The sequence below is a fragment of the Hemicordylus capensis genome, chromosome 3 (assembly GCF_027244095.1).
Source record: "Hemicordylus capensis ecotype Gifberg chromosome 3, rHemCap1.1.pri, whole genome shotgun sequence".
Taxonomy (NCBI): Eukaryota; Metazoa; Chordata; class Lepidosauria; order Squamata; family Cordylidae; genus Hemicordylus; species Hemicordylus capensis.
The window spans coordinates 44,423,258-44,437,281 of record NC_069659.1 but is presented as its reverse complement, the minus strand read 5'-3'; the positions used below and the strand labels follow the sequence as shown (position 1 = coordinate 44,437,281).

Genomic DNA, 14,024 nt, shown 5'->3' with positions numbered 1-14,024 from the left:
CTGTCCCGAGTGCACAACAGCTGAGTCTCCTTCATTGTAGGCACCCGGAGCAGAGCCCCCTCAGATGACCTTGTCAAGCGGGCAGCAACCCTTGGGAGCAGGCGGTTCCTCAAGTACCCTGGGCCCAAACCATTAAGGGCTTTAAAGGTCAAAACCAGCACCTTGAATTGGACCCGGGAATGAACTGGCATCCAGTGCAACTCTTTCAAAATGGGTGTGATGTGCTCCCACCGGGCAGCTCCCGATAAAACCCTAGCTGCCGCGTTTTGCACTAGCTGCAGTTTCTGGATATTCTTCAAGGGCAGCCCCACGTAGAGTGTTTTACAGTAATCCAGCCGTGACGTGACTAAGGCATGGGTAACTGTGGCCAGATCTGCCTTCTCGAGAAAAGGATGCAGCTGGCGCACTAGCCGAAGCCGTGCAAAGGCACCCCTGGCCACCGCCTCCACCTGAGCTTCCCAAAACAGAGCTGGGTCCAGTAATACCCCCAAGCTGCTCTTAGAGCTGCCGTGCACTAGTCATGTGGGCACATGGTGCTGGTAAGCCCATTAGTGGCTTACATCATGTGCGGGAAGGCAGGACGGCTTTTGCCTTCTGCCCAGGCCAGGTAAGCTTAGGTTGTGTGAATGATGTCATGATATCATAGAATAGAATACCCTTTATTACGGTCATTGACCAGCCAAAAAACAACAACCAACAAGCAGATAGCCAAATGTCATATTCACGTAATCCTTTCTTGGTTTGCCCAGTGTTATGTTTCCTGTATTTTTCCCCTATGGAGCAAAGGTGCAATTTAGATCTGAAAAATGGTGTGGGAGAAAGTTTTAAATGACCCTAGGGCCATTCCCCCTCCACCTTCCTGCAGTTGTATTTGTTAAAAAATAATGTTGCAAGATGCTCATGGATCTCTTGGCCTAATGTGTAGCTTGTTTGGTCTTAATTTAGCTCCTGCCCATGAGTCAGCAAATCCTCCTTTCTCAAATGTATTTTTTATTGCATTGGTTAACAGAATTACCAAAATGTTGGAAAAAGCTTTATCATATTCTGGGATAATTCCATTTGGCTGTGGAGATTTGTTGCCCTTTAAAGATTTAATAGCTTCTCTGATTTCTTCTTCCATAATTGTTGACTTATCAGATTTATATAATCTTCTGATAAATGTGGCATAGACAGATTTTTAAAACATAATTTTTTCTGCATTCATGATATATTATAATTATGTATAAAAATTCTGCTAATTCATGTGTCATTTCCTGATTATCTTTTGCCATAAAAATGATTTCTTTTTCTCCCTGACAGGATGTATTAGAGCCATTTATTTAAATATTGCTAGTGCAGAAGCTAGTTGTCACTCAGCCTCATTTCACATTTAAAAACACATGTGCTTCATATATATGTTTTTGTGTGTTATTTATAGCTGTGATTCAGAATATGGTGTATAGGTGGTGAACTATTTATTTATTTTTGGATTTCTATACCGCCTTTCATTAAAATAATCTCAAGGCGGTTTACAAAACATTCAACACCATGAAACCATAAAAACTACACAAGAATTAAAATGGAATACACAAATACAAATCTAATTAAAAGTTTTTTAAAAAACCACGTACAATATAAGATACAAAGCAGCAGCAAACAAGACATTCATTTAAAAGCCTGGGTAAAAATCCAAGATTTTACTTGCTTTCTAAAAACTGTAATGGAGACTTCAGAGCAGAGGCTCACCGGGAGAGTATTCCAAAGTCTGGGGGCAATGACTGAGAAGGCCCTGTACATGACAGGTGAGCCTCCCTCACTGTCGACACACGTAGCAGGGGCCCCTCTGATGACCCCATCAAGTGGGCAGAAACCCTTGGGAACAGGTGGTCCCTCAGGTAACCAAGGCCTAAACCATTTATGCTCTTCAGTCAGTTTGTAGAATGTGGTACAATGGTAACTGGTGCATTAGCTAAATGCTTTGCATAACTGGATGTTTGTAATAAATAGCCTTTTCTCTTTTTTTTTTTTTTTTTTGAGATTTTTGTACGGGCTTTAAAATATATGTGAAGATAATACAAAGAAAAGGTCAATTCTGCAGCCTTTTTATACAGAAACTATGCAAATTAGACACATTTTCATATATCGGCTACTTTTATTCTGCCAAGAAATAACGAGTGGCAAAAATTTAGGTAGGGTATTGTAATCTTGCCATCTAACCTCTGCAAACTCTGTTCAGCTCTTTTTCTCGTATCTGAGATTTCAGCAGCTGTCATCCACATATTTTTAAGGCATTGCAGCCTGAAGGACTGGGGAAAAACCCTACTTTTTACAGAATGAAATTGGGCAGATAATAACTGCTGCTGGTGATCACTATACCATAGAATCATGCAAGATGAAATTGTCCTTCAGTGGCTGCTTGTGGGTTTACTCATGAGAAAACCATTCAATCTGTTAAGAATGACAGGCTGAGTAATTTTTTCACAAATAAATTGCATGTGTGTGCCTATTACCTTCATTGAGTTGGCCAATTACAGACCTGTCTCTAATCTTCCTTGCTTGGGCAAGGTAATTGAGTGAGTGGTTGCTTCTCAGCTCTAGGCAGTTTTGGATGACACAGATTATCTGGACCCATTCCAAACTGGCTTTCGGGTGGGCTATGGGGTTGAGACTGCCTTGGTCGGCCTGGTGGATGATCTCCAATTGGTGATCGACAGAGGGAGTGTGACCCTGTTGATCCTTTTGGATTTCTTGACTTTTGACCATGGTATGCAGCTGGATCGCTTGAAGGAAGTGAAATTGGGCAGCACTGTTCTACAGTAGGGTTGTGCATTTTGTTTTTTTCCCCTGTTTTGTTTTTGGCCCGAATCCGAAACAGCCCATTTTGTTCTTTGTTCGAAATCAGTCAGTCCGAAACACCCCAGTTTTGTTCTTTGTTCGAAATTGCAAAATCCAAATCTGAAACATTTTGGATTTTTAAAAATGGCCCAGGGCAAAACTAGTGGATGGGGTTGGTAGTGCCCAATGGGTGGAAGCTACCACCCAAATTTCAGAGGAATTGGGCAAAGGGCTGATTTTTGGTAAATTTATGAAGTTTAAGATTTTTCCCATAGGGAATAATGGAAGTTTCAGCAAAAGTATAGTTTCACATCAGGGGGGAAAGTGCATGGCCCAGAGCAGAGTAGGGTGCATGGTGTGCCCTGTGAGGGCAAGGAAGCTGCCAGAATTATTTCAAAGGAATTGGGCAGAGGGCTGATTTTTAAAGATTTAATGGAGTTTACGTGTCTTTAAAGTTCTTCCCCATAGGGAATGATGGAGGCTTAAGCAGCCCCATTGCTCCACTTGGGCGGGCACCAGGGTGGCCCAGAATGAGTGGTGGTGTAGAGCACATAGGGTGCCAACCACTCCCATGGGTTGCTAACCCATGGGGTACTGGATTCTGTTGTTTCTGAGATGTTTTGAGTGTAGCTGACCAATCTGCAGGCTGGAAGGGCCGGAAATTCAAACAGATGTCAAAACTCAAAATGGAGACTGAAGGAGAAAGACTTTTCGCAATTGCAAAATGGAGTTCCAAAACAGCCAAAACAACAAAATGTTTTGTTTTGTTTTGGCTACAAAATTTTCTGTTTTGAGTATTGGGTGTTTTGTTTTGCCTGTTTTGGGCACAAAACGTTTTGTATCTGAAACAATCTGGCAGATTCCAGATGGTGTTGCTTGGAGACTGTTATTTTGCAAAGCAAGAGCTGAAGTGTGGAGTTCCACAAGGCTCTATACTGTCTCCAGTGCTTTTTAGCACCAACATGAAACTGCTGGGAGAGATCGTCAGGAGGTTTGGTCTGGGATGCTATCAATATGCTGATGACACCCAGACCTATTTCTCCATACCAACTTCATCAGGAAATAGCATGACCCCCCACTCCCAAGTGTCTGCCTTGAGGTGATAATGGGCTGGATGCAGGATAACAAGCTGAAGTTGAATCCAAACAAGATGGAGGTACTGTCTGAAGGGGGTCGGGATCCGAGAGATGGTTTTGATCTGCCTGTTCTGGATGGGGTTAGACTCCCCCTAAAAGATCAGGTCCATAGGCTGGGAGTGCTCCTGGATCCCAAACTCTCCCTGGTTTCTCAGGTTGAGGCTGTGGTCAGGAGTGCTTTTTATCAGCTTCGGCTGATACACCAGATACGTCCATTTCTGGAGACAAATGACCTTAAAACGGTGGCACATATGCTGATAATCTCTAGTCTTGACTACTGTAATACACTCTACATGGAGCTGCCTTTGTACATAGTTTGGAAACTACAATTGGTACAGAATGCAGCAGTCAGATTGGTCTCTGGATTTACCTGAAGGGACCATATAATACCAATTCTAAAAGAACTGTACTGGCTGCTGCTATGTTTCTGAACAAAGTATAAAGTGCTGGTTATAACCTATAAAGCCCTCAACAGCTTGGGACCAGGGTACTTAAGAGAGCACTTTCTCTGTCATGCACCCTGTCACCTATTAACATCATCTGGAGAGTCTGGTTACAGTTGCCACCGGGCCTTCTCTGTGGCTGCCCTGGGGCTTTGGAATGTGCTCCCTGCTGAAATAAGAGCATCTCTTTCTCTGTTTGTTTTAGGAGGATCCTGAAGACGTACCTGTTTTCCCAGGCTTTCAATAGAAATTGAAATTTTAATGTTGTTGGTTTTTTTTTGACTGATTGATATTTTTATCTGTTTTAAGAATTTTAAGTGTTTTATATTGTTTATATATTATGTCTTGACTTGGACACCGGCTGGAGATTTCTATATCAGACAGTGTAGAAATTCAATAAATAAATAAATAAATATTTCTCTGTGAGAGAGGCTGGTGTAGAGTTAGGAACTGGAAACAGAGAGACAAATGGTCGTCCAGTCTCCATCTGAGAACCCCCAGGGGACTGCCCTGCACTGGAGTCTAAATGCCCAGGATACTTTAGCACAGGGGTGCACAATTCAAATGCCCCAGTGGTCTGGAACCAACCATGACTTGTGGCATGGGGCTGAGGTCAATTTTCAGCACATTAATTTATTATATTAAAATGAATTATTTAGAATATTAATAAAATTGACGGGGCAGAAGGTTGGAGTCTGTGGGAAAAGTGAGGGGAAAGAAAGATGGTGTCAGTAGGCTCCAGTCCAGGGGCAGGGGACAACTGGTCTCAAGTAACCAACTGCATTGAGTTGCTGCTGCTCAGCAGGAAAGGTCAAGAGCTCTTAATGGCCTCCTGCTGTTGCTGCAGGATATTCCTACCTGGGAGCCACCAAAAAGGTCACCACAGGTCAGATCTTGACCTTGGGCCTTCGGTTGTGCAGGCCTGTTGTAGCAGATTCCTGTACTGCAAGGGGTTGGGCTAGAGGATCTCCAAGGTCCCTTCCAGCTCTAAAATTCTGTGGTGATAAGTAGGGGAAGAGGAAGAAGATGACAGAATCTATAAATAAAAGCTACTGGAGGTGAGAGGAATCCATGAGTTTTCACAGATTTCTGTTGAGGAATTCCTAATATGTACTCTCAGTGACTGACATGTGCACTGTTCCGACAGCGGTTTAATCTGTGCTGTGGCTGCTGCTTATTCATAAGGCAGCTCTGATGCTGTCGAGAACAAGCAATTACACAGACAGTGCTCTCATAGTTATTCCCAGTACAGCAAATGGAAGTATAGGTGGCCCTTATTATTCGTGGAGCTTCTCTTCCAGCCTATAACTATGGATAACGAGACTGTGGATTACAAGACCTTGAGTCTATGGGAATTGGGGGGTTAGGTTTCTTGAGCCTAGAAAAGGTCCCAAAAAGCAGAAATAAAGGGAATAAAGTGCAGTACCTTGCTCTCCAGAAAGCTACCCCCTCAAAAACCTGCAGATCCTCTAAATTTTTGAGAATTGTTTCAAAAATTATTGGGGACGTGTGTGTGTGTGTGTGTGCGCGCACGCGCGCGCACGCGCGCAACAAAAGAGCTACAAAATGGTCCATGCTGCAAAATGGTGGCCGGAAATGACATGGGAAGTATATCTGGCCATCTAGGAACCACGGATAGGTGAATTTTGCCTGTAGCCGAGAATGTGGATGATCTGCAGGCTCTAGTAATCAAAGTCAAGGAGCACAGTGAAAAAATGGGACTATGACTAAATGTAAAGAAAACTAAACTAATGGCAATGGGTACAACATCCAGCCTCAGAATTGATAATGAAGTGGTGGATAGCTTCTGCCTTTTAGGATCGACCATTAACAGTAAAGGATCCAGCAGTCAAGAAATACACCACAGACTAGCACTTGGTAGGGTTGCAATGAAGGATATTGGAAAGGATATTTAGATGCTGTGACGTATCTACTGTATACCTACAAAGATTAGAATTGTTCAGACAATGTTTTTCCCCATGATACTCTATGGATATGAAAGCTGAACTTTGAAGAAGCAAGCTAGAAAAAGCATTGACGCTTTTGTACTTTGGTGCTGGGGGAGACTTTTGAGGATACCATGGACAGCCAGGAAAACAAACCAATGGATCATAGAACAAAATCAATCCAGATTTCTCACTCAAGGCACAAATGACCAGGCTCAAGCTATCGTACTTCGGACACATTGGGGCTTTTCTCACGATCAGCAAAAATCGGACTAGGAGAGCCTAGCCCGATTTTTGCTGATCATGAGAACCACCGGGCTCAGCTGTGAGCCTGGTGGTTCTAGAGCGGGTAACCCACTCAAGTACCCCTCCCCTTAGCCCAGGTTTGCAGAGCGAGCGCTCCGCAAACCTGGGCTATCCAATCGTGAGTAGCCGCAAGCGGCTCCATGCAGAAGCTACTTGCAAGTAGACCCCTGGAGGGGAGGCGAAAAGCCGCCTCCCGGCTCTGGGGATCTCCCCAATATGCCCTGCTTGCTCGCGCAGGGAACACTGGAACTTCCGGGGGCCACATGGCCCCTGAGCTCCCCAGCCCCCGCCGGCCAATTTGGCTGCCCAGGGCTCCGTCCCTGATCATGAGTGGGCTTAGCCCGCTCTCCCCGCTCGCCGTACTAAACCGAGTCTCACTGATCGTGAGACCCGGCTCATTATGTGAGAACCCAGCTCCCTTGAGAAGTCCATAATGCTGGGAAAGGTTGAAGGAAAAAGAAGAGGATGACCAGCAGCAAGGTGGATGGACTCGATCACAAAAGCAATGAATGAACCACTGAGAGACCTTAAAGGCCAAGTTGCAGACATATCTTCCTGGAGGGAATCTATTTATGTAGTCGCTAAGAGTCGACACCAAATTGATGGTATTTAATCAATCAGTGAGGTTGGATCTATATTGCCCAACCATTGGATATGCAGAACTGCGGGTGACAGGACAACAGATAACGAGGGCCACCTGTCACTGCAGTAGTGTTGCTTGTGTAATCGCGTGTTTTCAACACCATCAGAGCTGCCTTATGAGTCTTCAGCAACCCCAGTGCAGATCATATCTTTGTCAGAATACTGCACATCATGTTGGCCAGTGTCTTTAATTTGAGTTAATATGTTTGTGGTAACATTCCAGGAATATTACTATTATTGTTCATTATTTCAGTTTAGTATACTGCCTTTCATCTGACGATCACAAGGCAGTTTACAAATGCAGTGAATGCAATTAGATAGCTTTGAAATCACAGTGTTAAAAAAGGCAAAGCAGTTTTATATAAATGACATGGTAACAGAAGATGAGTCCTGTATGCACACAGGAGTCGTGGCAAAAAGCAGCACATTTAATCGCATAAGATGAAACAATATTTTGATAACATGGCTCATGTTTTAGAAGAAGCATAACTTGTAGCAGTTCTAGTAACAAGTAGTTTTTGAATAACATCTTGCTGCTCTTCTTGTAGTGCTGCCTCCGGTACTGGTTCCAAGACACAGCGAATTCAATCCACACCTCAGCCTCCTTGCCAAATTCCGGAACACATCCCTTCACAGTGAGCCACTGATGCCACACAATGCAACCTACCCTGATTCTTTCCAACAGCCTTCCTGCACCCCATTTCCAGCATCACCCAACATGTTTGCTCAGTCACCTAGCAGCATGAGCTACCCTGACTCCCCAGGAAGTTCTTCTGCACCAGAAAGTCCCTATCAGCTCACAGGTAAGAGATAATGTACACTCTTTCCCATCCCTATAAATGGGGCAACAGTTTCTTCTCTGTTGGGAAGAAACATTCCGGCATCAATATATCACACATTTTTCAATGAAGTAAATGGATTTTTTATGCTGCTCAGGTTATGCAAATATCCAGTGCATGCTGTTTTGGCAGTGATAATTGTGTTACTTTGAGGACAAAACAGAGACCCTGGGCTGTTGTGTCATTTATAAGCTCCCAGTCAATGCAACACCAGTGGTTATGTGTGCAGCTATGATGTAGGTATCAGACCTTTCCTTACTCTAATGGGAACCTGAGAATTACTTTCCTGGATCAGACCAGACATCTAACTAGTTCAGTATTCAGTCTCCAACCAGGGTCAGACATGCTCCTGGAAAACTCTCAAGGGCATGATCAAGATAGCATACCCTGTTGTTTGTTCTCAGTATCTGGTAAGCAGGGATGTACTGCTTCTAAACATGAGCTTTAGTAATGGTTCACGTTGTTAAAGTTTTTAACTGCCTAGTAGTCCCTGCTTGGCAGCTATGGTCACAGTTTGATGGACAGGTAGGTAGTATTGCTGGGAAGACACTGGACCATTGATACAGGCACGTTTGTGTTCTTCATAAATGATTTTGCATGCATGGGGTACATTACCTTTTTCCTAGATGGAACATATCTATGTGAGTAAATATGTATGCAATGCAGCCCTCTTAGTTGAAAAAAGTTCATTTTGGAAAATGAGAACTACAGAACATTAAGCTTAGCCATCAGTTGCATAGGTTTTAGTTATTTAAATCATTCTCTCTAATAGTGAATTCAGGTGGTCAAAGGCCTATCAGTTTGAATGCAAAATGGGGCTATCAAAAATATGGTACTGCTTTCCACATAATCAGGAGATTCCCTAAATTTGTAAATAAAAAGGGGGGGGAATGAAAAACCTCAAAAATGGCTCTGCGATCTTCCAATACTTTGCACCCATAGAATATTGAAAGTTCTTGAACTGGAGTCCAAGACAACTAATATAACAAACAGCATTCAGGAACTAACAAGGGTGTTAGCTGGTTAAAAACTAAACAAACAAAATGGAAAAGAGATGGTAAAAGAAACGAGAGAACTGGCCTGCTTAGGCTTAAGGCTAGTATCTTATGGGTACAGGGTTGCTGTTGAGGAGATGTGTGCTATGAAGTTTTTAAAACACTCCCCTGTTTCACTATACATATGCTCCAACCAGTGTTCCTTCTAAGGCGTGCACACAAACACACGTTTTTTGATGTCCACTCAGTTAATTTTAGATCCCGCTCGAGTTGAATCATGAAGGCCCCACTCTGAATTCATGACTGCGCACACTGCCTTGATACTGCCACCTAGAACAAAACTCATTCCACACCCAGATGAAAAAGATTAGAGAGAACACTGGCTCCAACCCCATGATAATTTAGTTGCTCCATAGTTTTATATAAAAGCCATTATGATACTAGGTTTTATTTTCAGCCTCTTTCCTAAACATTCCCATGTTACCCATTCATCTACTATAGAGATATCTTTCTGGAGTTCTTCAGGGTTTGCTTTAGATTTTCCCATTCTGAATAATTTGGTGCCATCTGCAGACTTGACTGATCCCCCTGACTCTAGAGTACTAACTTTTGGCAGAAACTCCGTGGCGCATATGTGTTTAAAAGTTAATTTTCCAACACCTGCAGCGCTTACGCTGACATGCGGGTTCCCCCCCCCCTTCTGCTGTAGAACCTATATTCATAATTATCTCCAGGCTTACTATAAGAAACTATACATAAGGATTGGAGTCCCTGTACTGATATTATTCAAAGCTCATGATGTTCCCATTTAGCTGCGGCATTTACATCAATGTGGGATTTCTGCTTCTTCTTATTTTTTAATCACCCTTTTTTCTTTAGTGTGGCATTTACAGTGATTCTGTCTAAAATTACGGTATTTATATGTTAAATTCACTGTCAATACAGTTCCTTGGGGAAACCCACTTCTTACTTAGTTCTATTGTGAAAACTGTCATTTTATTCCTATCCTTTGTCTCCTGTTCTTTAACCAGGTTTTGATAAATATCCTTTTACCCCATAATTGCTAAGTTTACTTTAGTGTTTTTAGTGAGGAACTCTGTCAAAGACTTTTTGGAAGTCCATGTGAGTATAATATCTGCTAGATTGCTCCTATCTACATGTTTGTTGACACTCCCACAAGAATGTCAAAAGGCTAATAAGATAGAACTTCCCTTTAAGAAGCATGCTGTTTGCCCTCAACAAGACCTGTTTGTTTTCTGTTTATTTTAGATCATTTACATTCCACCTTTCTATTCAAAGACAGTTTAGGGAGGCTTATGACGAATTTAAAAACAACCACAGTCAATCAAATTAATAAGATACAATAACAAGACAAAATGCAACAATAAAAACCAAACTGTAATAAGCGATCCAGCAAAAATATGACATAACTAAAAGTCTGCTTGAAAAACCAAGCATTTTGTTGTTCTTATATGTTCTAGTTTTAATCATACAATTTAGCTAGTATAGGAGTTAAGTAACGAGGATCATAATTTTCCAGATCCCCCCAATCCCTCTTTTAAAAGTGGTATTACATTGGTTATTCTCCAATCCTATGGTCAGAAAATCCTATGATTTTCACAACAAAGTATGGACAGAATCCGGACTAATACTTGCAAGAATGAAAGATGTTACACATTTGCAAAGGGAGAAGTGGCTAAAAATTGCCCTTCTGCAGTGTCCTGGCGCCCTCTGAAAACATGTCTCTGAGGGCTAGCCTTCAGATACACCTTTTGGGGTTCCACAGGGGGCCTCCAGTGGGAAGGGAGATTGGCAAAAACCATCCCTTTCCAGACTAGCATGGGTGGAATATCTTTCATTTGTGCAGTCTGGATGATGCCCTTTCACCAACATCAAAAGTTGTCAAAAGTTCACCAACACCACATTTTTGAGTTCATAACGGTCTTTTGGGTAAATGCCATCTAGCTCTTGTGACTTGTAATTTGTCAGTATTACTACTGTGTCACCTCTGTTTGAGGTGACACAGCCTCACATTCATATTTAAGAGAACGTCTTCTTTGCCATGAGCCCCACCGCCTGTTAAGATCATCTGGAGAGGTTCGTCTGCAGTTGCCGCCAACGCGCCTGGCAGGTACTCAGGAATGGGGCCTTCTTGGTTGCTGACCCTGGACTTTGGAATGCACTCCCTGTTGAAATAAGAGCCTTCCCATCTCTGGCAACTTTTAAAAAGCCACTGAAGACACATTTATTCACCCAGGCTTTTAATTAGATTGATAGTTTTTAAAAAATTAATACTGGGTTTTACATGTTCTAATTTTTTTAATGTTTTAAATGATTTTAATTGTTGATTGATTTGATGTTTTAATTTTTTTTCATTGTAAACCACCCAGAGATGCAAGTTTTTGGCGGTATAGAAATATTTTAAATAAACAAATAAATCAGTGTAGATGGAAACTTATTTAGCAGTCACTGCTTCCTCTTCTTGCCCACACAGTCAATCCTCAGAGACGTGGATCCCAGAGATAGATGGAGGTTTCTTCTATTCCTCCAGCTAAACAAAACAAAAAAAAAAACACAAATAAATTCTCAATTCTAACCTGGACAATAAGGAAAAGAAGGATATTCAGAGAAACTTGGAACCATTTTGTTTTGGCCCTTCTTCAGTGAACAGTCAATTAAGGCGATGCAAAACTCAATATCTTACCTTTTTTCTCCCCCAGTTGAAACTCCTCCTCCACCTTACAATCCAAGAGATACACAAGGAAACCACAATGGACGTCCTGTACATGCAGATAGTCAGTTAGTGCTGTCATTGCCCAATGGAGGTAAATCTGCTGATGAAGAGCCTGAAAGTATGTAAAAAAAACCCCACAAAAAACACTTGTGTTGTTTTCTAGGGGGAAAAGACTTGAGTAATGCCTGCTTTATCAGCCTCTGATTAAAAAACAAAAATCTTTTCAGTTTTTGAACAGTGGTTTTTAACAAAGTCTGTCCATAACAAAAATGCCTCTGTGAAAATCCTGAAACCATTTATTTCAAAATATTGGAGTCATTCATTGACTTGACTGGAATATTGGTAGGTTGTTGTATATGTGGTGGCTTGCAGATGTCGATCTTCACTATCTCTGAGCTTAGAAGGCAAATCAAACATGCCCACCATTATGGCTGACAAATGGAGTGCAAGGAAGCAAAATAAATCCTGCTGAACTTTAGACCATGCCCTGTAGGACTATTGGGAAGAAGACTTTCTGGGCGGGAGGGAACTGGTGATCTCATCACTTACAGGCTGCATGTGGCATCCTTTTTCTAACACCCAGTCTTAGAAAGGAAGCCACCAAATTTGGCTCAAGCCAATTTCCAGCTCTGAGTATGGAGATGCTTCTGGTTACCATAGCTAGTAACCTCTGATTGGCTTATTGTCCAGGATACAAAGAATTACTGCAGGTGTGCTCAGATTGGATCTTTGACTTTTTTCCTTTTAAACAGCGGGCACCCCCACCCCATGATGTATCATGGACTGCTTTTGAGATTTATCTCATTTTCAAAAATAGTTTGCCCTGTAGCAGTCATGGGATTGCTCTTCTGCAGATCCTGAATTCCCTGACCACCATATTTAAATAACTGTTTTTTTATAGCACTATATTCTAGTAGTCATCACAGCATCCTCTGGCAGTCAGCTTATTTGGCAGTTCCTAACATTATTGTCCTTCTTTTTCTTTGACTTCAACCTACTGCCTGTAAGCTCAATTGCAAGAGCCTGAGATCTTGCATTTTAACAGAAGGAATAATTGTTCTGTTCATTTTCTCCACATCAGGTTACTTTTGCCTCTTTTTAAAAAGCTAAAATACCTCTGTTTGAGACATTATTTCCATTTTCATGATTCTGGCCATGGTTTTGTAACATGTCTCAAGCTCTGGGGTATAACCTTGATTTTTCTGTACCTACCTTCTCCATCTCCAACTTTCAAAGATATGGTGATGAAAACTGCCCACAATATTTGACATGCAGATGCTGCAGAGATTGTTACAGTGTTATAAGGAGGGTGTTTTCACATTTTGCCAACACTCAAGAAAAAAAGCAGATGCACAAATGCACTCATTTGATTGATTGATTGATTTGATTTGATTTTTATACCGCCCTTCCAAAATGGCTCAGGGCGGTTTACAATTAAAACAAACCATTAAAACAGTAAAGAGCTAAAACAAACATTAAAAACAATATAACAACAATTAACAATTTAAAAACATTTTAAAATAACAATTAAACAATTGCAATAATTAAAAACACTGAAGAAGGGTTTTCCACTTTAAATCATGTTGTCATGTCTGAAATGTGTCGGTTCACTTTTTGAGCATTGCAGGTTGTGAGTTCTTTTTTTTAAAATGACATGGCAACGTGCTGCAGCATAAGTGCAGTCATCCATCTGCTTTTCACTGTTTCTTTTAAGTTACAAAGCCATACTGATATGGCTTTGTACCTTATCAAAGGTCTAGTTTCTGTCCTTTTTACAAGGATTACCAATGTTGTGTTGCCCAGTTCACTGCCACAGCTAAGCAAATTGATGGTCCCAGTGTGCCTTGTACTGCGATCCCAAGAGCTCTTTCTTGAGTTGTTTTAGCCAAAACTGTATCAGAATTATTCCATCTGTCCTGGGTCATGAGTTGCTACTGTTTTGCCGTTCCGTATGAATTATGTGAAACAACTGTTTGACTTGTAGCCTCTGATGTACTGTAGCCTGAGACTGGTACATTAGATTGATGATTACACACTTTTCAGTATTTCATGATACTTAATGCTAAAATTCTCACCAGTTGGGGGAAAAAGTAATATGCAAGCTTTGTAGACACAGATATTTCTGTACAGGGCAACCAGATCCACTTCTTTGCCACAGTTGAGCTGAAA

At 41.7% G+C, this 14,024-nt stretch overlaps 1 protein-coding gene across 5 annotated transcripts in view; it reads left to right on the top strand.

Moving 5' to 3' along the window:
* SMAD9 (SMAD family member 9) overlaps nt 1–14,024 on the top strand; it is a 56,518-nt gene that overhangs the window by 29,776 nt on the left and 12,718 nt on the right. For 3 of the 5 annotated variants that reach the window (XM_053311091.1, XM_053311090.1, XM_053311094.1), the window contains exons 3-4: nt 7,836–8,090; nt 11,842–11,973. In XM_053311091.1, the coding sequence (XP_053167066.1) occupies nt 7,836–8,090; nt 11,842–11,973 (387 nt within the window). The remainder of the gene's footprint in view (nt 1–7,835; nt 8,091–11,841; nt 11,974–14,024) is intronic. The other 2 variants (XM_053311093.1, XM_053311095.1) reach the window with 2 other exon arrangements.